We start from the raw sequence: 26,593 nt of genomic DNA, 5'->3' as shown, positions 1-26,593 counted from the left end.
TGTCGTATCAATGGCTACAGGATTGATTGGATATGGGGTACGATTTTCGAACCTAGCATGGCCTCTCATGATATACCAAGGCAAGTAAATGGCGTCGCGAGGAAGAGAGCAGTGAAGCACACGCATCCGGACGGAATTCAGCCGATAGTGCGGGCAAACCCCGGCACAGCAAATTAACAAAGGGTCTGACGCCACGGGGTTTCCCCGCACGGCCTGGGGCCACTACTGTCAACCAACTTCATCCTCTGTTCCACCTCGGAGAATTTCCGCCTCGTTCCCTTCAACCTACCCAAACACCACATCGCTCTCCTAATGTTATGACGGAAACCAGCCAAGCACTGGCCGCCCCGAAAAACGCAATATGCCCGAAGATACCAGCTCCCGGCTGACACCCCGTCAGGCCCGCAGAACCGCGCGATTGAGGCTCGCTTGCTCTCGGTGCCAGCGGCGGAAGATCCGTGTAAGTGGACCTCCGAACCTCAATTGAAGATGGCATGGTACTGAGTGGGTGTCTGATAGTGCGACGGGCAATTGCCTGCGTGCAACAATTGCAAGAAGGCCGGAGTTGCTTGCACTGACGGCGAGAGTGTCCGTCTTCGGGATCTTCCCAGAGCGTATGGCTGTTCTCAAAGTTCCCACCTTCGCACATGTTTCTGACATTCAGCTAGTCAAATTTCGAACTTGATCGAGAGAGTCAAGTGGCTCGAGAGCATTGTAAGGGAAAGGTGCCCCGAAGTCGACCTAAGTCAAGGCCCGTCTGGGGATTTTGACATGGAACTTGACGGTGATGAAACCTTTGCAAGGGACTCAACAATCAGAGTCAACAGTGCATCGCCCGAGGATAGTCTGAACCTCACAGGGAGTCAGCCTCCACAAGCACAGCCGCTTCAACCTTCAGAGCCAGTGCAAGCCACTCAGGCTATCCGTTCAGGACCTCGTTTGGTCGATCCCATTGCCAGCAGTACGCTATCACACGAGATTGGCATGGTGTCATTGGGCAGTAGCCAAGACCCGAAGTATATCGGGCCGTCGAGCGGATACTTCCTCGCCCGACTGATGTTGACTTCGAACCGGCAGGATGACCAATCTTGGCCAATCAAAACCGGAGTATCGAATCCGTCCATACCAACTGCTCTCGTTGAGGCGATGCATGGCCCAATGTCACTGCCAAGCAGACATCATGCGAAGCAGCTAGCAGATAACTACTTTGACGTTATCAACTGCCAGTTCCCCGTTTTGCATCAGCCTAGCTTCATGGCTTTGATGGATCAAATGTACGAGAACAGGATCGATGTGGAATCTGCTCCCACAGCTGCCTTCCAAGTATTTATGGTCCTCGCTTTGGGGTCCACGGTGCTCTCTCGTCGAGTGAGGGCACGTCTTCCCGGAGAGTCATATTGCCTATCTGCGATGCAGAGTTTCGATCGAATCAGCATCGACAGCTCGATTCCTGGACTGCAATGTCTTCTTTTGCTCACGATATTCACAATGCACAGTTCCAATATGCGTCTCAACGTATGGTACCTGAACTATCAGTGCATCGCTGCTGTCCTTGACTTGGGCTTGCAGCGTGACATCAACACTAACGCAGGTATCTCCCTTCTTGAACAGGAAATGAGGACTAGGATATTCTGGGTGGTTTTCACTTTGGATAGGATGATCGCGACTATGATGGGTCGCCCGATTGGACTGCGAGACGAGGCATGCGATCTTCGGGTATGTCCGCCCCAGTATATGGTCCTTCAGCCAACCCATCCTAACAGTCTCTTAGCTTCCACAGCATATAGAAGATGCTTCCTTGCAAGGATCACTCCAGCCACCTGCCAATCAACCCCCGGGTCACATGGCCTTCTCGATACATCTGTTCCGTCTAGCCAAACTTAACTCGGAGTTCAAATACGTTGCGAACAGCATTGTCCGAGACACACCGCGTTACGCCTACCCGGCGGTTATTGACATAAATGAGTGGCAGCAAGGAATGTTGGAACAGCTAGACGAGTGGTACAGCCAAATCCCCAACACACCCGACTCCGACTACATCCGCACCATCTGTCAGATCCGATGCTACGGTCTGCGGATGCTCGTTCTCCGGCCTAGCCCCGCCATCCCGAATCCATCGCCCGAGATCCTCAAGAAGTGCTTTAAAGCCGCTCTTGAGGTCATCCGTCTTTTTGATCAGCTGTACAAGAAGAACTTACTCATACATACGTGGAATACTTGTCACTCAGCAGTCCTCAGCATTATCACTATGCTTTACTGTCTGAAGATGGTGCCCGAGATAGCAAAGCAGACGGCTTTGGATGCCCTCATGTCTGACTTCAGCGCCGGGTTAGGAGTCTTGGCTGCAACGGGCGAGCACTGGTCCGGAGCAAAACGTTGCCGCGATATCTTGGATGACATGATCCGGGCAACCATCCGATGGGTCAAAGACATTTCCAGTCAGACCTTCGATGTAGAACCCCCTGCTCAACGTCGATCTCTGCGACTAGATCCCGCGCACTCGCATACAATAAGCTCATACAACGAGGGTGCCAGCCTTGTTGGGGCGGAACCCCACAGACTGAACTTCTCAGAAGGCTTTGCCCAACCACTGCCATTGAGCTCTGCGACTGAAAGTGGCTCAGAAAGCTTCCTGCATCAAGATCCATTCGAATCGTTTCTCGCCAATACTGCGTTTGGTGACCCAATGCACACCGGCGACAACGCGAATCTGGATAGCATCATGCGAGGCCTGTTTGATGACTTTATACCAACTTATCCGAGCTTCACCTGATATCCAGTCCTGTTCATGAGCATGTATTATACAAGAGTCATTTGCATCTTGATTGTCTAAGACTATTGGGGTGGACCATTCGCCGTCAGGAAGTCAAAATCGGCTCCCCCCTCTGCCTGCATGACGGAACGCAGATACAGTCCTCGATAACCGCGAATTCTCTTCTTTGCCACCCAAGGCGCATTGCTGCCGCCACTTTCCTCTTCCTTGGCCAAGGCTTCCTTTTTCGCGACAATTCTCTTCTTAATCTCCTCGTCGGATATCTCGACTTTGATGAGGCGTTGTTCCACATCGCAGGTTATGATGTCGCCAGTTCTGACGATACCAAGAACCGATTCGGGGTCCGCTGCTTCGGGAGAAATGTGCAGAACGATAGTCCCGCCCGCCGTACCGCTCATGCGGCCGTCAGATAGGCGGAGCATGTCCTCGACTCCCTGAGCTGCGAGCTTTCGGGGAATCGGTATTAGTCCCGCTTCTGGCATACCTGGATTACCGACAGGCCCGATATTTTGGAGTACGAGTACGCTATCGGGCGTCACCTCGAGATCTGGGTCATCGATACGAAGGGCCATGTCTGCGGAGCCAGCGAAGACGACTGCGGGACCGGAATGCTTCAGTAGTCGGCGATATTTCGAAGCGCTCTGCTTCGTTACAGCTCCGCCTGGGGCAATGTTGCCACGGAGCACAGCCAAGGCCGAAGCTGGGTACAGAGGATCGTTGAAAGGCTGAAGACAGTTGACCAAGCTGTCCCGTGGAATAGGGGTGAATGGCGTGCGTTCCAACTCTTCTCCCAGCGTCTTGCCTGTTACTGTCATGGCGTTCAGATGCAAAAGGGGCTTGAGTTGGTGCAAAAGCGCCAGCATGCCGCCAGAATTGTGGAAATCGTCCATGTAGTTTTGTCCGCTAGGCTTCAGATCGACCAACAACGGGGTCTTTCTTCCGATTTCATCAAATGTGTCGAGCGTGATTGTGCCGGCTACAGCAGGGTGACGACCTATGATGGCCATCATGTGTACAACGGCGTTGGTCGACCCGCCAATGGCTTGCAAGACGGTGATTGCGTTCAGAAAAGACTCGCGGGTAAGCAGATCTTGCGGTGTGAGCTTCTTCTGATGGAGGGCCACAGCTAGGCCTCCAGTCTGTTCGGCGATACGCAATCTTGTTGATGAGACCGCTGGAGCTGTAGCACCTTTAAACGGCATCATTCCTAGACCGACGAGGATACAGGCCATCGTCGATGCGGTGCCCATCACACCACAAGTACCTCCCTGTCACGGCGGTCAGCAGATGAGACTTTCATTCGAGTGACGGAATATCCTTACCGTGGGTGCCAGCTCGTCGTTGATAGCCGAGATATCTTCGATATCAATCTTGCCAGCTCTATAGGCAGCCCAGTTGTTACGGCAGTCTGTGCAAGCACCGATTCTCACACCTTTATGGCTTCCCGGCATCATGGGGCCAGTGACCAAATGTAGGATAGGCTTGTTCGCCGATATGCCACCCATCAACTGCGCAGGAGTTGTCTTATCACAACCTGTCCGAATCAGTCAATACTCATCTCATCTTCCAACCTGGTTTAATACAGCTCACGTACCTCCGATGAGGACCACCGCATCACACGGCTGCGCCTTGATCATCTCCTCCGTATCCATACTCATGAGATTCCGCAGATACATACTCGTCGGCGACGCAAAGCTCTCATGGATACTGATAGTCGGGAAATCAATCGCCAGTCCTCCATTGAGTTGGACGCCGCGTTTCACGGCCTCGATCAGCTGTGGGACGTTTGCATGGCACGGGTTGAAGCTTGAGTAGGTGTTGACGATGCCGATAATGGGCCTCGAGAGCGCGTCTTCACTGTACCCAAGAGCCTTGATAAACACCTTGCGCAGAAACAACGAGAAATGAGCGTCGCCATAGGATGTCAGGCCCTGCCTCAACCCCGGGGCGTTGGGGTCAATTGGTGTCGAGAGGTCATAGTCTCCCGTCACCGGGGCCTTGCCGTCTTCTTTTTTTGGGGTTGCTGTTTGGTCGCTCATGTCTGCTGTGATTATCTTGTCTTTGAGTGTAAAGAGACACCTCGAAAGAGCGATGTAATGCGACGGCGGGAATTACAATTTCTCATCTTATGGTTGGTCCGAACCAGACTTATCCGGAGTCGTGTTGTAGATGCGGGGACTCCGCATGTCGTAATCGCCCGGTCCAATTCGGTAATAAGACGACGGGAGCAAAGCGGCCGCATCGTCTTCGGCGCCGTCGGGATTTCTCCGTCTAAGTGCTCGCGGACCACAGGACCGTCAACGGACTTGTCCTCGTAGGACCTCGAAATATGCCTGATGCATAGAACATGTAGTTACATGCATCATTGATACTTATATCCAGCCCCAAGATGACTTTTTGTTCGGTATCTCAGCACATTCGCCGAAGGCATTTCGCTGCAGCTTGAACATTACCACCTGCTTTTCCGCTTCAGCAAAACCTTTTCCGCCCCGAAATCCATCCATCGCCATGCTCAACCTCCAAGGAAAAGTCGCCCTGGTCATCGGCCTCGGCCAATCAGGCACAGACGGCTGGGGCATCGGCGCCGCCTGCGCCGTGACCTTCGCCGCCCAAGGCGCCGCAATCTTTGGCGGCAACCGCACCATCGAATCCACCACCAAGACTCAAACCACCATCGAGCAAGCCGGCGGCGTATGTGACGTCGTCGCGACCGACGCCACGTCCTCCGCGTCCGTCAAGGGGCTCGTGGACGCGTGCGTCGCGAAGCACGGCCGCATCGATATTCTGCTCGCCAACGTCGGCGGTTCGCAACCGGGTTGTGCGGCAAGTATGGAGGAAGAGACGTGGGATAAGCAGGTGGAGTTGAATCTGAAGAGCGTGTATCTCGCGTGTCACCACGTTCTGCCTGTCATGGAGGCGCAGGAGGGGGGTGGAAGTATTGTTTGTGTGTCGAGTATCGCGGGTTTGCGGTATATTGGTAAGCCGCAGGTTGCGTATAATACGACCAAGGCGGCCGTGATGCAGTTTGTCAAGGCGACGGCTGTGGTGTATGCGAAGCGAGGGGTGCGGTTGAATACGGTTGTGCCTGGGTTGATGGAGACGCCGTATACGAGGCAGTTGGCGGAGAGGTTTGCGCCCAAGGACGGGCAGCCTGGTGGTGGCGGCGGGTATGATGCGTTCAAGAGAATGAGGGATGAGCAAGTGCCGATGGGACGGATGGGGGATGCGTGGGATGTTGCGAATGCGGCGGCGTTTTTGGCGTCTGATGAAGCGAGATATATCACGGGCCAGAAGATTGTTGTTGATGGGGGGATTACTTCGTCTACGGGGCGTACTTAGAGTTTCAATTCATCATATTATGTGTAAATACTGTATCACTTAAGACCTTGTCACGCAGGATCGAGAAGTCGTTTCTGCGGCCTGAGGGAGTAGTTCCAAGACCGAAGTCACATCAGAAATGGTGATATGGGCCAGCGCAAAAATACCACTTTACGCGCCTGGACAACAGAAGTTTCAAATCATTTAATGGTATTGATGAGAATCTTATGCTTGAGCTTGGATTTCTAACAAGTCTATATTCTAATTACGATTCGACCTGTATGTGGACGCCAGTCCTCTTAGTCTACGCCGATCCATTTGCCAGCCCTTTGGCCATAAACTCGCACATGTACTCGTCCTCCTGATCAACCTCAAAGTCAAATCTGGTTACATCCTCCTTGAAAGGCCACAAATATGTACTCGTTACTCTACAAAATCGCGAAAGATTTCCTTGGTTCAGCTTCATATTCGTCTCGAGGCAAAGAAAACGCGGGGCGAGCTGCTTCTTACCTGTGATGCTCCGGACTAGCTTGATACGTCTCCAGCGCTTCTCGGTCTTGATGAAAGCTCAGTAGCGCAAAGTGGTAGCCTTTGCTCCTCTCGATGGGATCCGTGATGGAGGGCCCGCCGACGATGAGGCGTTGGTCTTTGACGCAGGGGAGGGATTTGAGGGTTTTGAGTTCGCGGACGAATGTGGATTTGTGGTCTTCCGAGACATCGGAGCGGAACTTGAATAAAACTTCGAGGGGATTAAGATTAGAATTTGTTTCGATGGTGTGAGGCGTGGGAAGCGAGTATTGGGGGGTTACCTATGTGGACGACTGTCATTGTAGATGTGTTGCGAGTGGACGACGTAGGCTAAGTCCTTGAGTTTCTTCTTTCGCTGCAAAATTTGATGTCGTCTTTGAGAACTGGGAGTAAAAGCCGTGATACTGATACGTTTGGATATCTAATAATTCAGTCAACGGTCCTGTGGTTGAATCAATTCCAGACCGAGTTGCGTTGTGCCCGGTGGGAGGACACTAACGGGCGAATCCCGCGACCTTAGCCCACAGGCTCCACGTACTGAACGGACGAACCCCGTAGCAGCGGCTTTGTCGACGGGCCTCCACTCCGTGTAAGTCATTCAATTGACGACATGAAAATGCTGAATTGTGTATCAAAGAAAGGACTGAAGAATCAGAATTTGGAGGTCAAGATGGATTGGATTCCACTTCGGTATGTTAGGCGGGGAAAGATGCGAAACCCCTTAGAAGATGGGCACTTTCGCCCCGTTCTCAGGCAGCTCCAGATCATGGGACCAACCACCTCCGTCACAAGCGCACGGAGTACTGATACACCTCAGAGCATTCTCAGCCGGTTGAATCATTAATTGCTCACTGTTTCCTCCGAGACTACACAGAAGCATACCACTCTAACACCCTCTCAGTCGGGAAAAATCTACACCTTGGAGTCCTTCTCGCTAGAGACCTCAACATGCATCATGTCGTCTCCTTTGACGCCCTGAACGCTGCTAGTCCGTCTCGGTCGTCTTATACTTCTCCTTCTTAATATCGCGACGCCACAGGTACTGTCCAAGCATGAAGAGAGTCCACCAGATGGCTACGAACGTGGTATTGACAGTGAAACCTTTCCGCCATTTGGGAGCTAGATGGAGGAGTTGAGATATCAGCATGATTTTTTGCAATTGCTTGGATATGGTGATGGTGTATAGTCACTTACCCTCTAGCTTTGGGAAGACCGTGATTGGGTAGAAGCTGAAGAAGATCCAACCGCAAGTCATCTGAGCGAAGAGACTGTTAGCAGGCGGTTCCGACAATGGCAGATGTGGATGATGTAGTCTGGTGCCTTACCATGGCACCAGTAGTGAAGGCTCTGGCTTCGTTGTCGTCTTTCATAATCATGTTGATCCAAGGGAAGAAGATTGGTGTGAACTTTGCGAGAATAAGCATTCGTAATCGTGTTGTTTTACAAGTGAGCAAGGACTTACGCAGCTAGTCAATCCAAGCATGTAGTAGGCGGCAACTGTGTTTCAATGAGCAAGAAAACCCTCCGTGTCAGGTCGATGCAAAAACCTTACAGTGCAACCCAGTTGGAATGTCCCAAATCAGGAGACAGACGTTCGCGAAGAAGAGGATACCCGCCACGACGCACATGACGGCCCAGATGGGGTAGATCATACACAGCGAAGTGGCAACGACACCGGCCACGATGGAAATTGCTTGGACGCCGGTGGGGATGACGTTGATCTCCGCAACGGTGTAGGTGCCGTGCAGGGTGGCCTCATGCTTGAGCCAGAGTGCCATCTGGCCAGCGACGTAAGAGGTGCATTGGAAGCTACGGAGATCACAGTGTCAGTTTCATGCAAAGTCGGCCCGAGACACTGCTCGTGACTTACAAGACGTAGGTGAAGACGGCGAGGTAAAAGTGCCAATGAGTAAAGACGCGCTTCAGCATCCTCTTGCCAATCCTCTTGCTCTCCTTGACCCCGTCATCTCTCATCCGCGCCTGAGCAAGCTTCTGCTCCGCATCCGTGAGCCACCAGACCTTGGGACTCGTCGGCAAGCCAGGGAACAGAAAGAACCCCGCAATCGAGATGGGCAAGCTTATGATGCCGTCAATGATAAAAAGCCACCGCCAGCCGGCCATGCCGGCGACGCCGTTTAGGTTGTTGTACGCCGCGGCCTGGAGGTACCCGCCAAACATGGCGCCAATGTTGGACGAGACGTACCACACGCCCGCGCGCTTGAAGAGCTCGTCGCTGCGGTACCACGAGGTTAGGAGGTAGATTGCGCCCGTGGCGGCCGGGGTCTCGAGGACGCCGAGGAGAAAGCGGATGCCGTAAATGTCGTACTCGTTGCGGAGCTTGCACTGAACGAAGGTCGTGATGGACCAGAGACATTCCATTGCGGGGAGATACCAGCGGGTGAGGTGTGGGCGGGAGATGATCATCATGGAGGGGATCTCGAAGATGAGGTAGCCGATGTTGTAGAATGTTCCGAAGAGCGAGTATCTGGCAAAATTGATTAGACACAAGCAGACTCGGGGGCAGTAATATCAACTGGAGGCTCACTTACTGGTTTCCTGTAAGTTTCAGGTCCTCTTCCATGCCTGAGACGTAGGCGTGGTTGATATTGGCTGAGTCGAGCCATTTCAAAAAGACTGCTCTCATGTTAGTATTTACACGAACAGACAGGTTGACAGCAAAGTCATACACATCAAACAGCACAGGGAGAGAAGAATACTGTCTGCTCAGAACCGTCATTAGCATCTCCTCAAACATATGGATCAGTGGAACTATACCAAGCTTTCGAAGCAACTTCTTCTCTTCCTTGGAGTAGTGGCTGGGGTACCAATCAAAGATATAGAGCCAAGCGACCCACAATGATCTCGTCTGTGGCTTGGGCGTCGAAGAGCTTACAACCAGCTCTTGGTCATCGAGAGGCTTCATCGTGGCAGCTGGATTCGCATTTCGAGCAGTCCTATCGAGACTGACTCTATCCGCCATGGTGGGCTACAATCAGATCTCTATGAGATTGAGAGGCAGTCCAGGTTGTAAATCGTTGCTGAGGTTAAGAATGGCGAGTAAAGAAATCCCGTCTCTCTGAAGATCTCAACTGTCCGAGTGAAGTTCTTGGTGATGTAACCCCACACTTTATATCACTTCGAAATAAGCCATCACTCTCAGAGCTATGTTGACAGGCTGGAGTAGTCCGCCGACGGTAGCAAAGGCCAAGTAATGTTGTCTTTGATGTCTTCCCCGCAATTCCTACCCCAGTCTACGCATGCCCGACTCTAAGAATGGGGTGTGGAGAAGTTCCTTGCGGTCGACCGCCGTACTTAGCCAACGACACTTGCTCGGAGGATTGTCCTCGGGGATGAGGGGCATCAATACCCCGACTGTTGCGTCGCAAATGGGCGGTCCAACACAGGATGCATCGCGAGGATCTTTCACCGAGACATCAGCCGCGGGTCCGATTCAATGGAATAGATGCCTTCGCTTCCGACGGGCCGTTGACGTTAATGGTTTTGTCGGATTGGAAGTCCAATTCGACCGCGGCATACAGCCGACTGCGCAGGGGCCAATTAGGGGCCCTATTTACGATTATCGTAGCCAGCCTAACCTACGGTTAGAACCTCCTTTTTATACCTACTACGCAGATATTTATATAGTTTAATTAATCTCTTCGTTAACTACAGTTCGAACTAACCACCCTATAATAGGGATACTAATACTAATTAGTAATTAAATTCTACTATCGTAAATTAGTAAGGTATCTCGCTATATAAAAGAGACGACCTCTTAATACTATACGGGATAGGAGATTCGTACTAATTAACCTTACGAAAATAAATAAAAAAAGAGGTAATTCTCGAATACTATATAGAATTAAGTAATCGTAGCCCTTTATTACCTACGAGAGGTCGACGTCTATTATATTAAACTACGTTAATTAATAAAACTACTTAAGTAACTAGCCTTTTACTATCGCCCCGAGTAGCTTTTTTACTAAACGACTTTTCCGTAGCCGGCCTACGATTAGAAATTAACTAAGCAATAAAAGGGATTACTAATAAGCGACAATTACCTAACTATAATTAAGCTATAAAAAAAACTACTTAAAAAATATAAAATAGGGTACTAAGAGGCCGTAAAAGATAAGATCTCTAAAGTATCTAACCTTATTACGTACGAGCAATAAGTAGGCATTTTTAGTAATTTCTTTAAAATATACGATCTTATAAAAAAGAGGGCTTAACTTCGTTAACCGTACTTAACGGCCTATACGGTTCCTAATAGCCTATATAGCTCCTCTATAAGCCACCCGGCATTTACTTTTAACGGTTCTTATAAAATACTACCCTAGAGGAGGTAGGTTAAAAAAGGAAGCTATTTAGAAATTATAAAGAGCACGAGGCTTAAGAGGCTAGAAGTATACGGGATAGCGGAAATCGGTAACTAGTAAAGATCCCAAGACTAATTACTATATCTTCTTATAATAATATAAACGTTTATTACTATTATTATTAAAAAGAATTACTAAAACCTACCTTTTTTTATTAAATAAAAAGGAGGATCTTAGTAAGTACGATAGCTAGCGATTTAAAAAGGTAGTAATAATCGCTAAAAATAGTAAAAACGAGAGTAGTAGTAAGATAATAAGAAGAAGTAGGAATTTCTTAAACCCTAATAAATTCGTTAAGTAGCAAAAGTACGGATTTACTACGACCCGCGCGCGAATTAAATATATCCCTATTAAAATTAAATACGCTAGCGATTATTAATACGAGTATAAACTAGAGCATAACCCTTAGCGAGTTAGGATAAAAAAAAAGAGGACGAAACCCGATCCTAAATAGAATCCTAATCCCTTATAAATAGGTAAATATTAACCCGGACTATTAAGGGACGTAGATATATAGAATTATAAATTAGCCTAATAGTAAGTAAATTAACGTAGTATTAATCTATTTAACTAAGGTTTATAAGAAAAAGGGGCTATAGGGGTAACCCCTATTTTACGAGATCGTAAACGACTTTAGTTACTAACTAAACGAATAGTTCGCGAGCATAAGCCTAAAAATCGCAAAAGTAATTAATAAATTCCTCTACGGGCGAGGGGTATTACTAGCGTAATTATAATTATAAGAGCTATACGAAATATTAATAATAATAATTATAGAGGAGGAATTCGTACTATAGAACTAAGTATAAGTCGATAGAGCGTATAATCGCTTTAATAAATTTTAAAAAAAGGTAAACGACCTAGATTTCCTCCTTATAATTACTAACGGAAATCTATTATTATAAAAGGATATACCGGGGTAAAATATAGTACTAGAAATACGATAATCGATAATTCTGCCTATTTCGATCTATAACTCGTTACTACTATTAATACGAAATTTAGTACCGATTAGTTAATAAAAAAAGAAGTAAACGACCCGAAGTTATTAATAATACGTAGCGACGCAGGGTTCGTATATAAATACTAAAAATCTAATAACAAATACGAAGTAATTTATAAACCTTAAAAAGATCTTCCTAAAAGAGAAATTATACTCTAGGGGGAAGTATAAGGTTTTATAAAAAACCCTAACGATGTTTTACAATTACTACGAAAAAGTCGGAATTAGGGAACACTAGTACTATTTAGTAATTAATATCGTACTCGTAAGTAAAGCCTCTAATTACTACTACGAAGTAGTACGTAATCTCGATCGAAACGACTTTCTTAGTATAATTAACGTAATCCGAAGCCGCTTCGAGACCTATAATAAGAACCTAGAGCTCCTATTTAAGCTATAAGCGATTTTTTTTATATTTATAGCTAGGATAATAGAGGGTAAATCGCGAGTAAAGATCTTTAAAAAGCTTATCGATCGAATTAATAAGCTAGCGAAAACCTAGCTAAATAAGGGGATAAACGAGCGGAAAGTCGGATATTTTTATACTATAGTCTAGCGTATATTAAAAGTAAAAATTACCCTATACTAAGTACCCGAAGACTACGAGACGCTCTACTCGAGGCTAAAATCTAACTTTAATATTAAAATAAGAATACTATACTAAACCTACCTCTAAGTATATAACGGCCCTTATTAATAATATTAGGTCGATCGAACGTATAATAAAAAAAGAAAAGAGGCTAGATACGGTAATTACTAATAAGGAGGCCTAGATTTATTAAATAGGTAGAGATTTAACTTACGGGTAGGGTAATAAAAAAAGTAATATTATATTTATAAAAAGGATAGATATTAGTTAAGTAACTACTCTAAAGAAGAGCGTATTAAATCGTACGAATAGTATAAAAAGTCGAGGGTAGTAAATAGTAAAACTAGCCCTCGTTAGTTTAACTAATTCCTTATTATATATAAGGGCAGATCTAGGGGTACAGAACCTAGTAATAGTAGCTAAAGTAGTAGCCTAAAGTATATACCCCCTATAGGAGATTTAGAAAATAAAAAAGATCTTACCCCCTATACTAACGAATTAAATTATAACGAAATCGACGATATTAACTACTCTTTTTTTACCCCGTTAGCCTCCGGAGGATATACGAGGCTAAATAAATAGAGAGTAGCGGAAGCTCTTAATAAGTAGGCTTTTATTTATAAATAGTAAAAGAAGGTCCCTTAGATAACGGATATAGAAGTAGTTAAAAGGGCGAATCTAATAGGGCCGAAGCTTATTCTCTTAATAATTAAGGAGAAAACGCTATCTCTCTTAATATTTAAAAAAAAGGAACATAGTACTAAGTAAATTTAGGGGTAGCTAAAGGGGTCCTTTTTATATTACTTAGATCCCTTAAATACTAAGCTTATATAAGTATTCTATACAAGCAAAAGGTACGGCTTAAATAATTTCTATAGGATTATCCTAAATACTAAGGTATTATAATAATTAACTAGAGGAAAAGGGTAATTCTAAGCGCTATAAAAGATCGCATTAGTAACGCTTAATACGTTAATAGCGGGTATTACGAAGATTAGTTTCGGCCTAGGTAAGGAAATCGTCGCCCTAAGTATAATAAAAGTAAAGACGTACTTCGGAACGATAACTTTCTATATTTTACTTATTAATACCCTATTTCTCTTATATTTAAAAGATATAGATTAACTAAGTATTATATTTAATAATACGAAAAATAGAATCTCTAATAGTAAGTACTTCGAGATAGTCAAACGACGATAGGGGTATGCGTTTATAAAGCTTACTAACGATACGAAATTAATTAATTACTTAACGGAAAGTGAGCTTAGAAAACTATACTAGAGATTCGGGTACCCGTTAGTTACGAGGCTATATAACCTCCTAAAGTAATTAAGTAATAATAATATTAAAATAAAGGCGCTAGAGTAGTTAATAAAAGTATATTATTAATACTAAATAAATACGTAGAGCCTACGTAGATTTAGGTTTAAATTGCGTAATAAGCTTAACTTTAACTAGGAAATAGTCGTTAATATTTTCTATTTAAATAGTTAGCTAGTACTATATATAATCGACGTAGCTATATCTTTCTAAGTAAAGTAATTCCTCTAGGATTTATAAATAAAAATAATATAGGTAGCCCTACGAAAAAGCTAGATTAATATATACTAGGGACCGCTAGACGGTATTAGAACTAACGCTAGTATTAGTTTTAAATTAGTAGAATTTAGGGATAATACGACGGCCTATAGTATATAGCTAAAAGTCGTACCCGTTAAAGCGAACTATAATATTAAAAAGGTAGAGAGGGTATACCGGTAGTTAAAAAGGGCGTTTAGAATTATTAAAGAGGAAAATCCGGATTTTACTAACGACGAATGCCTCTAGATAGTACTTAAATACTATAACAATACTATAGGGCCTAACGGACTTATACTAATACTATTAGTATTTAAAGTATATTTAAAAACGACCTTAGCCTCGCTACTATCGCTAGGTATAAGCTAACGAGCCTAAGTAATTAAAAAAATAATATAGGCACTACGTAAAGTAAGTATAAAAAAGTAAGTTAACGAGGTAATTACTACGCATAATAGGCCCGATATAGGGGATAATCTAAATATACTACTAAATTCGGATATATAAGTATAGCGCGAAATTACTTAATAATAAGCTAGGCTATATAAGTTAATTTCTATTAACGAGCGCTCTTATATAGTTACGAGAGATCGTAACTAGCTACTTAAAGTATTAATTACGGTAATTAAACCGTACTATATAGATCCTAACGAAGTAATTTCTAACTTATAAAAAGAAAAAGAGCTAGGGGAAACTATATAACCCGTAGTAGAGGTATAAGAAATTATCCTCGACAAAATCGTTATAGTAATACTAATAAACAATAAAGAAGAGGATATTACCAAAAGGGCACTAATACTACTAGCGAGACGTTATAAAAGACTACGATAGCAAGCCCTAACGCGGTAATTTATTACTAGCGACGAGGTAATTAATACCTTTTATATAGTAAAAAAGAAAGCCGATTTCGAGCTAGTAGTTAAACTACGTAAGGAAGGCGTAATTATAACTATTAAAAAGCTATATAAGGGATTAGATCTTATTAAAGTAAATACTCTTTACGATCGAGGGGTCTATCGATTTATCTTATATAACTTAGAAAAATATATAAACCTCTATATATTTAAATTACGAATAGTTCGTAAGATTAAAGAGAAAGGAACACCCTAGCCGTACGAGAAGTCTAAATACGTAATTTAAGGGTACGGCGACGTTAAAAAAGCGACGCTATTTATATAATCGCCTACTATATAGCGCTATAGCTAACGATTAATAATAGTATTAATAGTATTACTATAGAAAAAGAGATACGAGATTTAGAGCCGTAATATTACCTAGGCCTATACCTAATCGGCTATAGGGCTTATAAAGAAAATCCTAGCCTATTTACTAAAGGAAATAGCTAGTAAGTACTTAGAAAGTACGATTATTAAAGTACTTAAGCTACTATATAGGCTCGCAGAATCGGGTATTTATTAATAGGCTACTTATTACGATTTTTATATTAATTAATTATTAATAGTTACCTCTACGTACGACCCGTACTTATTAGTTACGGAGTACGAAGGTAACTAATTTAGGATCGTTAGAATATAAACCGACGATATATTAGGCCTATTTAATATTAATTTTATAAAAAAGGAGGATAAGGAGCTTTAAAAAGCGGGCTTCGTAACGAAGCTAAAAAAGGTCCTTATAATAAATACCCCCCTAGTATTTAACGGCGGGATTTTTATAATTAAAAGGGAAACCGTCGTTTTTTAATAAAAGGGGTAGGGCGAGAAGATTAACCTTATTAATCTAAACGTAATTAATATTAAAAAGCGGTATAAAACTAAGCTTGCGCAAGGGGTATATATTACGAGTATTTATTAGCCTAAGGCGATTTTTAACTATATTAGGGTAGCGTAGGCTATAGATTTAACCGAACGAGACGTCGAGGTACTTAATAAGTAGCTTAAGTAGTAATAAACGAATCTCGATCGAGGTCTCGTTTATTACCCGATCGATTTTATAACTAATAAGCTTTACGTCTTTATTAATAAGTTATTTATAAATAATAATAACCTTACTTCGTAATTAGGGTATATTATTATCCTAGTTAATAAGAGTATAAGTAAGAGCGAATTTACTATATATAATAATATAATCTACTACTCGTTAACTAAAAATAAGTAGGTAACGAGAAGTATATTAGCGTCGGAGGTTTATAATATAGTTAACGGTATTAACCTCTCTTATATAATTTTAACAATGCTAAAGAAAATTACCGATCGAATTAGCCTTTTACCTATTCTAATAGTTATTTATATAGATTCTTACTTACTATATAAATACTTTATTAAATTAAGAACGACGAAAGAAAAGAGGCTTATAATCGATATTATAGCCCTTAGGTAATCGTACGAAAGGCATAAAATACTCAAGATCCGTTAGATTAATAATAAAGATAACCTCGTAAACGCTTTTATAAAAATAGTACTAAATAAGGGATTAGAGTAATTCGTAAGTAGCGGAAAAGTTACTATACGAATAGAGGGATAGGTTATATAAAAAAAATAAAAAAAAAGAGGAAAAGGAGACGACTTAGTAAACGGGCCCGAGGTCGAATTATACCTCTAACCGTAGTAGTTAAATCGATAAAAAAAAGAGAAAGTTAGTATTAGATTAGAAATCTAATTTAACTACGGTATATAGCCGACTATGCAGGGGCTAATTAGGGGCCCTATTTACGATTATTATAGCTAGCCTAACCTATAGTTAGAACCTCCTTTTTATACTTACTACGTAGATATTTATATAGTTTAATTAATCTCTTCGTTAACTACGGTTCGAACTAACCACCCTGTAATAGGGATACTAACAGGTTTGCATTAAGGTCTTGGTGATTATTAATCATGTGATGGCTTGGGTTTCTGAAAGATGTACAAAATGACAACTTTAGCATATGTCACGTCTATCCTATGAGCAAAACATCGTTTGGAATCCCAAATTCGGATTTTGAAGCAAAGAAGTATTCAGCATGGCCGCTTCTGTTATGAAAAGCTTACCGGCCATGACAAAGCACGCCCACTCTCAGGAGGCCGTTGTGGACAAGCTGTCTACGGTTCCGCGTCTCGACAGCATGTCTTCCGAACCACCTCTTTCAATATCAACTCTGCCACCAGAAGAGTTGTCTGCAGACATCACCAGTGAAACCTCATGGTCTGATGCCGCGGTAGAAATAAGCGAATGGCCAGCCTTCCAACCATCCATATCGCTCTCTACCTACCTCGCCGAACTGTTCGAAGAGAATATCACAGCCAAAATCTGCCGCACCGCGACCAAGTCTCTCCGAGAGCAAGTGTCCTCAACTTTTGGCGAGATTCGGAAGATCCCGATCGCCTTCCCAGAGATCGTACCCCAGAATGGCCCCAATGCGGGCCAGTACGAGTTCCGAGATCCAGAGTTCTGGACCTGCGGGTTCTTCCCGGGAACGCTGTATGCCCTATTGGAGCGAAGCGTCAAGCACCCGCAAACGATGGGACTCGCCAATGCCGGGCCCGGGCTCAGTGTTGCCAGTCTCCGCCAGCATCTGCGGGGACTATGCAAGATCTGGGCCGATCCCTTGCACGGCATGGCCGGCCGAACGGACACGCACGATATCGGATTTATCATTATGCCAGCGCTGCAGAGGGACTGGGAGCTGAACGGTAACGAGAAAAGCCTCGCTTCCATCGTCAGGGCTGCGCATTCTCTCGCAACGCGTTATGTCCCCGCCGCTGGAGCTATTCGCAGCTGGGACTGCCTCTTGAAGAAGGACATCACAGTGACCGACATGACGACGAATCTCCTCGCAATCATTGACAGCCTATGCAATCTGGACCTGCTCTTCTACGCTGCAGCACATACTGGCGACAGTACCCTCTCCGACATCGCCACAACGCACGCCCGTACACTGTTACATACGCACCTCCGACCAGAATCCGTGAGCACGCTGAAGAAAAACGGATACAGAGGTCAGCTCTATTCAACATGCCACGTTGCCAATATCGATCCGGCTACCGGAGATCTCAAGTGGCGCTGGACGGCACAGGGATACGCAAACGATTCCACGTGGGCCCGTGGCCAGGCGTGGGCGATCCTGGGGTATGCTCAGACCTACCAGTGGACTCGAGACAGAGCTTTCCTCGAGGCTGCCATGGGTGCTGCAGAGTACTTCCTTTACAGGCTCGATACAGCGCCGTCGTGTGTGGATACACCAGTGGCCGACGAGGAGACGAACTGTTGCTCTCGAGATGGGCAGCGAAAGAAGACCAAAGGCCGAAGAGTCCCTCTCTGGGACTTTGATGCTCCGATACAAAACGCCGCGGAGCCTCTGCGAGATTCATCGGCCGCGGTGATTGCTGCTAACGGCATGTTGGTGTTGTCGCAAGCACTCAAAGGCATTCAAGAACATGCCTTGTCGCGGCGCTTCTTCGACGCGGCGGTTGAGATCGTCCGAGACACCCTCGATTACTCACTCGCAGATGAAAGATCTCAGTTCACCAGAGCTAGCAGCGAGGCGGGATTGAAAGTGGAAGATGCCATTGCTGGCCGATGTTTCGATGGCATCATCAAGCACGGAACGGCCAATAACAACGAGAATGCTAGACGAAGATACTGGAATCATGGCCTCGTTTACGGTGATTACTATCTCGTTGATTTTGGAAACAGGCTTTTGAATATGGGATTGGCGTAGAGTGTTAGTGCCGTTTCCCGATTATAGACCTGGCTTGCTTTAAACCAATAGAGACTATTGCTTTTTACCATCCTCCACCATCGTATTCAGTTTCGAAAATGCCGTCATCATAGCTGATGATTCTATCCATGTCCATGAATTGCTGGTCAAGGAGCATCTGGGAAATATTGCTCAAATCGCCACTACCGACGCTGCTTCTGTGGTACAGGGAGGGCTGGGCCATCGGCTCAGCGCCATTGACGCCTAGCCCTGGGGTTAGGAGCATTGCGCTCTGCGTTGGATTGGTAAATGATGCGGGAATGTTGGATGGGAGTGGTTGAGCCACGACGATGGTGTCGAGACTACCTGCAGCGGGCTCGACCAGTGTATCTGCGAACCGCCTGTTTCGTCTATTGGTAGTGGTTCCCTCATGTCTCCCGGTCTCATTCCGTCTGATGTGGGCAGACAATGGAGGCTCCTGAGCAGCTGTGTGATCGATTTCTGTGGTGTAGCCTAGGACGTTGATGTTGAAAGTTGCATCATCGCGGCAACGTAAATGCATCTCCGTGAGCTTCCTCGAATACTTCCCAGCCGAGTTGTCTCTCGCAGGCTCTAAGCTGTGCGGGCCAGCCCATCGCGTCGCCATATCATTCACAATCTGAACCAGCGACCAGAACTCGGAAGCCAATTCAGTCCCGAGATCATACCGCCATTGAAGGAGGAGCACTCTGGCGGCCACATAGATACAGAACACAAACTGGCTCGAAACAGGCATCACCGCAGGCGCGTGCTTCAAGTAATTCTCCGCAATGATAGCAATCTCCACGGCGGCAGCCTGGCACGTGTCCGCGCTCAGAATACTCGGCAGCCGGGCCCTGAAAGGCCACTCCCTCGGAGGGAAGGCAATCAGCTGATGGAGCAGAATCATGGACGTATTGTGCGTGACGTGCGCCAGCGTGAGGTTGGGATCCATCCGCGTCGACTGCCGCGCCATATTGGCCTTCCATTTCTGGGGCAGGAGCATCTTCCAGTGGACCAGGCGCAGGTCGAGCTCCTTGAAGCGTGTGAGCCAGCTACTGATGTCGCGTTGGTCCCGCATGTTGATCTTTTGCTGAAGGAAGTAGCTCGTGACCCTGCTCAGGGACTCGGTCGCCTCGATGCAGTAGGCAAAGGCGCCGACGGTGGACATGTCGACGTTGGCGGCCGGCGCCCCCGGTGACGTGCCGGCGTCGGAGGGCGTATGGGTTTCTTCCTCTGAGGCACCTACTTGCAATGCCGGCGCGTAGTGGGACGGGATGAAGGCGATGGGGTTGCCTATTCTGCCGGCGGCTTTGTCCCATATCCCGAAGTAGGGTGTCACGACTTCGTCTTCTTTACGCCAGAGAACGCCGTCGCAGGGGAGACGGCAGTGCACGTCGTCTGAGGTTAGACTTGTGTTCCAGCCCATGGTGACTGAGATGAGTCTATCGAGTTTGAAGACGTTCCAAAAGACCCGGCGCCTCTCTTCGGTCTCGGTCCAGCTTTCTGGCGGAGCGAGTGAATCGAAAGGTTGAGATAGTGATGGCCGGTCGACGTCGTCGTGTTCGACGGTGAGTTGGAGATACTCGACGGTCCGGGTCAGTGAACCAACGAGAGACCAGGCTTTTGCAGCCTCACCACTTCCAATCTATCTATGTCAGCGCGTGCCATGCGAGAAGATTCGGATATCGAAACACCTACATCGTTGAATGCAACAATGATGAGAGCTTGGTGGCTTTCCACGTCGAACGTTTTCATCGATGTTGACACGATCCAATCACGGGTGATGCCTCTTTGCTGGAGCGTGCCGAATAAGTTGGTCGCAACATCTTCGTCAGATATGTATCTTGACGCAGAAAGGACCATGGCATGTAATACTGCAAGCAAAAGTTTGGCTTCTCCGGGCTCTCGAAGTCGACGGCGGAATCTCGCCTCGTGTATAATCGGAATCCATGGATGAATGTGTGCAAAATAAGCCTTGAGTACAATCTCAAGGTCCTCTTCATCTGGCAAGACAGGCGAAGTAGGGCTGGAATTACACGTGAAGGCAATATTTAAAGGTTCATGATCATCAAGTCGACGCCGCTTGGCTCGTACTGGTGACTCGGTCTCCGCACGCTCTTCGCTGGGTGAGCTTCCGCTTTTAGTGTTGAACTTTTGTAGCTCTTTGGCGAAGAATGCCATGATGCTATATGCATTCTTTTCGAGGCCGCCATTGGAGCCACTGGCATCATCTTGATGGGGGGAGTGATTTGAATCGGATTGTCTGCAGTCTTTTGATGAATTCTTAGTCCGTTGTTGGTGAACAGTCCTTTCTAACGCATCTTCGACGTTGTGATCAGTAACGATCAAAGAAGGGCAACTCGGCATATCGAGACGAACCAAGTCTCCGATGCAGGTTCTCAATGGCCCCAGCCTTCATCCCCGGCTTGGACCGTTTCGATTCATAAACACAATCGCTTCCTATCGCAAGTCAACCCCTGGAAAGAGGAAGATTCATAATCTGCACGGTAGGAAAAAGGGACCCACCTGTCTTGCGGCACTGCTGACATGTTGGCACCTCTCGGGAACATCGCAGCTTCCGGCGCCGGCAACAGTTGCAAGCGAGGGCCGCCGCAGCCTCCGAAGCGCCCCCCGAGTCATCGTGGCCCGCATCGGCGGCTTCGCCCTGGTGGCTCGGCTCAGTACCGTTATCCATGATTAGGCATTGGTCGGGTGTAGATCATGGCGCCAAGTGTAGGCTTTAGTTTCTGCGACTTACGCGTGAAGTAGAGCGGAGGCTGGCATAGTTATGGTTCCACGGCCAATAGCCCACGCCGCCGCTCGACATAACCCGAAGACCGAGGCGGCCCCGCACCGTCTTCCCCCGCATTGTACATCGGCGGCTGCATGAGCTGGAGCTGTCCGGGGTTGCGGGGGGAAGAAAGGTGGAAACGATCAAAAAGAGACACTCTTCCCCTACAAATGCTGGTATTTCCTCGGTCGAGCGCAATGTAACGTACAGGACCAAGTGATACGCGTCACTTCTTGCCATGTAGGCGATGACAATTGCGAAACTCCTGCTCAGTCGTAGAACCTCCACTGAGCCTCCGTGTCCGGACTCAGGGGCTGGTTCAGGAGAAGCGCTCGAAGCAACTCGATTGGCATCGTGTTCGCCCTCAGGATCTTATCGTGGAGTTCCTTTTCGCCCATTAACCCTTTTGTCAGCACCTCCTCCCGCAAACCGTGCATCTGCAACGCCCCCAGCATGTATCCGGCCTGATACAACGGGGAGTAGTCGCCGCCGAACGATCTCGTGACTTCTCCCTCTGCGTTGGAACGCTCGTGACCGACCCAGTCTACCAGCAGGTCGACGCACTCTTGGGGCGTCATCTCACCGAGGTGGTACTTAAGGGAGAAGATGATTCTCGCGCATCGGTGCATCCGCCAGAAGAGTGTTCCGATCTTGTCCTCGGGGCTCACGAAAAAGTCTCCCCGGTTCCAAAAGACGAACTCCCAATACATGGCCCAACCCTCGACGAAGAAGGGCGTCGAAAAGAGCTCGCGGTACGGATGGTGACGCTTGCCCATGAACAGCTGCAAACGATGGCCGGGTATTAATTCGTGGCTGTGTGTCATGTCAGTAGTGAACGTCTCTAAAATAGAAACAAAGGAATATGCTAACAATGCCGTCGCCCGTGAGAAGTGAGGGTTGTTGCCGCGCATCACCATCATCTTGAGGTCATGGTCCATGGCGGCGGTGGGGTAAGAAACCCAGAAGGAGGAGCCTCCGAGGAAGAATGGGGACTCCTTTTGACGTTCTGCGTCAATCATAAACATACGCCACGTCTCGCCTGGACGAAGTCAGCTTGTCATTCTCGCCGAGAGGCGCGCACAGAGAGACTTGCCCGCAATTTCTGGGACCGTGACCAGGTCATGCTTCTTCACAAAAGCCATGCCCTCATAGGCCAGCTGCCGCACCATCTCAGGCTGTTGACCGGGCTCAACATATGAATTCTTGACATATTCCTGCGCCGCCTTCCAGTCGTCGCCGAAGCCAGCGCCAGGAGCCTCGAGACTAGAGAAGTGAGAGTCAGTTCCTAATCTGGGGCAAAGGGCCAGTCGGCTTTACATACCCCGATACGCTCCCATGACTGCCCCCCGGTCCAACGGAGCCCACCTTGATGCTGCGTGAAGCCTTCTTCATCTCCTTTTCGCACCAATCGTACTGTTCCTGCGCCAGCTTGAGGAGCTCCTCGGGCGTGTAGGGTATCATTTCCGCTTCGAGCTCAGTGATCAGCCCGGAGCGCCCGATGGGTTCTACTGCAGCACGGATAGACCCGGACCCGTTTTTCTCAATAAGTTTGGTGTCTATCGTCGTCTTGATACCGGTGAGGGCCTCGTCCAGTTCCTTTTTAGGCGCGTCGCACCAGAAAGGGAACAGGGGGTCGTAAGGGGCGTAGAAGCTGTAGGCCTCATCCACATGGCCTCTAATTTGGTCAATGGTGCTCATAGCACGTGAGAGTGTCGAGTCATTGGCCTTGATACCATTCGTTTTGATGGCCTTTGTTGTTGCAATTATGTTCTTTGCTGTTTCGTTTAATATCATGGCCGTCTTTTTGCTGTCGACGGGAACCATGCTCTGACGAGCTTCGCATATCTCGATGAGCGGCTGGATAAATGGAAGAACCGGCTTTACCAGTTCGTCTCGCTCACGATCCAGAAGTAAGACGCGGAGATTGCGCCTCAAATAGTTGCGCAGAAGTAAGAAGTCTACCTTATCCTCTTGGCTGTAGGTATCGAACGGAGCTTTAAACAGACTGTCGAGCTCTTCATTGTAGTATCGTTCCAACCGATGAGATCTCGTGGCTGAGAACTTGATATTGTAAAACTTGTTGAGATTCTTTTCATCCGTGGTAACACGTATAATACGCTCCGGCATAAACTCCGAGATGGTTTTGGCTGCGTGTTGTTCGCGGCTGTCGCTCACATGAACCCAATCGCCGTCGGAAACGCCGCCTTGATGTGACCGGGTAGCGAGACGATGTGTGGCCATGGCGATGACGTGAAGCCCGTGATTCTGTGATTGAGTGAAGTGCTGATTTGATGTGGTAAGATTGGATACCAAGCTGTAGCATCCGGCAGTGATGATTACATTGAAAGAATGCGGGGAAAGCTTCGTTCTTGAAGCAGCAACCGAGACACGAGGCGTGGAGGCGTGAACTCCGGACGGGAGGCCGCGGGGGTCTTATCTCGGCCCCAGTTGCCGAGAGAACGTTGCAGCGGTATTCCTTCAGTGGGTCCGATAACATCCCGAGTGGGAAGGTGCGCTGAAGAGAAGCTTTTTGATGGCAGCGGGTTCCTTGCATCTTGTTTCCCCTCACCAACCATCATGCCAAGCTCATTCGCGATTTATGCACAACTCATCTATATTTACGCCAGGCTTATTCGTGAGAGATCATTTGAAAATTATATTATTGAGCTAAGCAATTGATCTTGCTTGGTGTAGGTGAATTCGTTATCAATCCCAAGCGAGTGCGTTAAAATGAAAACCACACTATTCTAGCACTGGCTCTCGACAGCGACAACCTCACTGACGCCAGTCTCAATGCCCTGACCAGCGCTCTCAACGCGCACAAACTGAGCCGAGCCGGAGAAGGTAGCCTTGGTCTCGAAGCCAGTCTTCTCAACAGAAGCCTTCTCAGTCAGCGCATCCTCCGAAGCGCCGGCGAAGACGGTCCACTTGTTGTTCTCCGTCGCGCCGTTCCAGCTCATGTACACCTCGGTCTGGTTACCAGCGTCGCAGGCGAAAGCCTTGGGCGCGTAGTAGGGCTTGCCAACCCAGGGGTAGCGGTGGTTGCGGTAGCTCTGGACTATCTTGTCCTCGCCAAACTGCGCGGTGAAGACGCACTCGCCCTCGGCGTTGAACTCCTTGATCTTGGGCGTGCTGCCGTAGCCGATGACGGTGTGACCGCTGCCGTCGTTGAGGACCTGGACGTTGCCCTGGGAGACGGCAAAGATTGTGTCGTTGGGGTCAATGAGCTCCTGCTTGAGGGTGGCCTCCCAGGTGGCGGTGTTGACGGTGAGGAAGATGCCCGAGGTCTCGTTGACGCCGCTGCGGATGCCGCTGTTGTCGTTGTTAAAGAGGGAAATGAGGGCGGTGCCGTTGCCCTCGGCGTGGATGCGAGCGTCGTGCTGGTAGCAGAAGGACAGGCCGTTCTTGAGGGCGAAGGAACCACCGGTTTGGCCCTTTAGCATTGTTAGCTGAAGCTCGTGTTCAGACAAAGGTTGAGCAGGTACTTACGTTCAGGGTCCACTCAACAGATCCATCCTTGGCGATCTTGAAGATGGAGCAGTAGTGGCGGGAGGAGATGAGGAAACCACCATCAGCGAATCTTTCGATCGAGTTGATGTGGAAAGGTCCCCAGGGGTAGGTCTGATTGAGTCCAAGATCCTCCAAGGGGTAGGTAGGGGCAGCAGAAGCCAGAGAGATCTCGTCCAAGTGGTCCAGGTGGCTCCACTGGAAGAGGATCTCGTTCGTCTTGATGTCGATCTCGAAGAAGAGCGAGTCCACGATCCAGCCATCGACAGGGCCGCCGACGGAGGTGAGGTCTGTCTGGGTGACGTTCACAGCAGGAGCAAACATGGTACCCTCAGTGGTGATGTAGTCCTCGTGCATGTCCAGCCAGCTGCCGCCGGTGAGACCAGACGAGTCCCAGCCGGTGAAGGTCTGGAGGTTCAGGCCGTTGGCGTACTGATCCAGAGTAACATTGTAAATGTTCTTGTAAGTCTGGTCGTAGATGAAGACAGCTCCGTATCCGAAGCCGTAGGGCTCCGGCATGGTGATTCCGGTGTAGAAGGTGAGGACAGGCTCTCCGAAGAAAGTCTGGGCGCGCCACGCGGAGATGTCGCCGTAAGGGCCCTCCCAGATCAGCTCGTTCTCATTGCTCATGATGAATACGGAGTAGTTGTGGCCGCCGGAGCCGGACTGGTCAAAGAAGAGGTGACCCTCGGCGATGTCGCCGGTCTGGGTGATCTTCAGAGAAGGGGGCTGCAGAGCAGGCTCGGAACGGTAGGTCTGCCACGGCCAGGGGCTGGTGGTGCTGTTCTGGGCCGCCGCGGCCTGGCTCAGGCCGAGCAAGGCGGTGGCCTTGAGAAGGGAGGTAGAGCGGACCATGATGACTATAGGCTGAGGGGGTATAATTAACAGGAAGCGAGGCCTTGAGAAACAGAACAAGGCTATTGGTATCCCTATTATAGGGTAGTTAGTTCGAACCGTAGTTAACGAAGAGATTAATTAAACTATATAAATATCTGCGTAGTAGGTATAAAAAGGAGGTTCTAACCGTAAGTTAGGCTAGCTACGATAATCGTAAATAGGGCCCCTAATTAGCCCCTACGTAGTCGGCTATATACCGCGGTCGAATTAGACTTCTAATCCAATACTAACTTTCTTTTTTTTTTATTAATTTAACTACTATAGTTAGAGGTATAATTCGACCTCGGGCCCGTTTATTAGGTCGTTTCTTTTTCCCCTTTTTCTTTACTCTTTTTATATAACTTATCCCTTTATTTATATAATAACTTTTCTACTACTTATAAATTACTTTAATCCTTTATTTAGTACTACTTTTATAAAAGCGTTTATAAGGTTATTTTTATTATTAATCCAACGGATCTCGAGTATCTCGCGCCTTTTATACGATTACTTAAGGACTATAATATTAATTATAAGCCTCTTTTCCTTCGTTATTCCTAATTTAACGAGGTATTCGTATAGCGAGTAGGA

The 26,593-nt window shown here is 47.3% G+C and overlaps 7 protein-coding genes across 7 annotated transcripts; 3 read left to right on the top strand and 4 right to left on the bottom strand.

The window, feature by feature from the left end:
* Positions 1 to 361: 361 nt before the first annotated feature.
* On the top strand, positions 362 to 2,773 carry CLUP02_11042 (uncharacterized protein; the record flags this gene model as incomplete). Its single annotated transcript, XM_049290013.1, has 4 exons — positions 362 to 460; positions 520 to 614; positions 669 to 1,716; positions 1,772 to 2,773. 4 exons carry the CDS (start codon positions 362 to 364, stop codon positions 2,771 to 2,773), a joined length of 2,244 nt encoding a protein of 747 aa, XP_049147158.1.
* A 62-nt stretch (positions 2,774 to 2,835) lies between these two features.
* CLUP02_11041 (dehydratase) lies at positions 2,836 to 4,812 on the bottom strand (the record flags this gene model as incomplete). The annotated part of the gene is made up of 3 exons (XM_049290012.1): positions 2,836 to 4,041; positions 4,096 to 4,307; positions 4,368 to 4,812. The coding sequence occupies 3 exons, from the start codon at positions 4,810 to 4,812 to the stop codon at positions 2,836 to 2,838; spliced, it is 1,863 nt and encodes a 620-aa protein (XP_049147157.1).
* A 469-nt stretch (positions 4,813 to 5,281) lies between these two features.
* CLUP02_11040 (oxidoreductase ucpA) lies at positions 5,282 to 6,112 on the top strand (the record flags this gene model as incomplete). Its single annotated transcript, XM_049290011.1, has 1 exon — positions 5,282 to 6,112. One exon carries the CDS (start codon positions 5,282 to 5,284, stop codon positions 6,110 to 6,112), a length of 831 nt encoding a protein of 276 aa, XP_049147156.1.
* A 283-nt stretch (positions 6,113 to 6,395) lies between these two features.
* CLUP02_11039 (vitamin H transporter) lies at positions 6,396 to 9,599 on the bottom strand (the record flags this gene model as incomplete). The annotated part of the gene is made up of 14 exons (XM_049290010.1): positions 6,396 to 6,519; positions 6,602 to 6,830; positions 6,911 to 7,040; positions 7,145 to 7,202; positions 7,264 to 7,304; positions 7,356 to 7,505; positions 7,538 to 7,604; positions 7,657 to 7,738; positions 7,814 to 7,874; positions 7,945 to 8,025; positions 8,082 to 8,116; positions 8,172 to 8,428; positions 8,490 to 9,104; positions 9,169 to 9,599. 14 exons carry the CDS (start codon positions 9,597 to 9,599, stop codon positions 6,396 to 6,398), a joined length of 2,361 nt encoding a protein of 786 aa, XP_049147155.1.
* A 7,531-nt stretch (positions 9,600 to 17,130) lies between these two features.
* Positions 17,131 to 18,828, top strand: CLUP02_11038 (unsaturated glucuronyl hydrolase; the record flags this gene model as incomplete). Its single annotated transcript, XM_049290009.1, has 1 exon — positions 17,131 to 18,828. The coding sequence occupies one exon, from the start codon at positions 17,131 to 17,133 to the stop codon at positions 18,826 to 18,828; it is 1,698 nt and encodes a 565-aa protein (XP_049147154.1).
* A 64-nt stretch (positions 18,829 to 18,892) lies between these two features.
* On the bottom strand, positions 18,893 to 24,195 carry CLUP02_11037 (X-Pro dipeptidyl-peptidase; the record flags this gene model as incomplete). Its single annotated transcript, XM_049290008.1, has 10 exons — positions 18,893 to 20,473; positions 20,527 to 21,149; positions 21,208 to 21,288; positions 21,355 to 21,493; positions 21,587 to 21,848; positions 21,908 to 22,432; positions 22,490 to 22,658; positions 22,701 to 22,882; positions 22,941 to 23,933; positions 23,960 to 24,195. 10 exons carry the CDS (start codon positions 24,193 to 24,195, stop codon positions 18,893 to 18,895), a joined length of 4,791 nt encoding a protein of 1,596 aa, XP_049147153.1.
* A 171-nt stretch (positions 24,196 to 24,366) lies between these two features.
* Positions 24,367 to 25,981, bottom strand: CLUP02_11036 (uncharacterized protein; the record flags this gene model as incomplete). Its single annotated transcript, XM_049290007.1, has 2 exons — positions 24,367 to 25,053; positions 25,109 to 25,981. 2 exons carry the CDS (start codon positions 25,979 to 25,981, stop codon positions 24,367 to 24,369), a joined length of 1,560 nt encoding a protein of 519 aa, XP_049147152.1.
* Between the last annotated feature and the right edge of the window lie 612 nt (positions 25,982 to 26,593).

The sequence above is a fragment of the Colletotrichum lupini genome, chromosome 5 (assembly GCF_023278565.1).
Source record: "Colletotrichum lupini chromosome 5, complete sequence".
Lineage (NCBI taxonomy): Eukaryota > Fungi > Ascomycota > Sordariomycetes > Glomerellales > Glomerellaceae > Colletotrichum > Colletotrichum lupini.
This window is presented reverse-complemented; position numbering and strand designations above follow the sequence as displayed.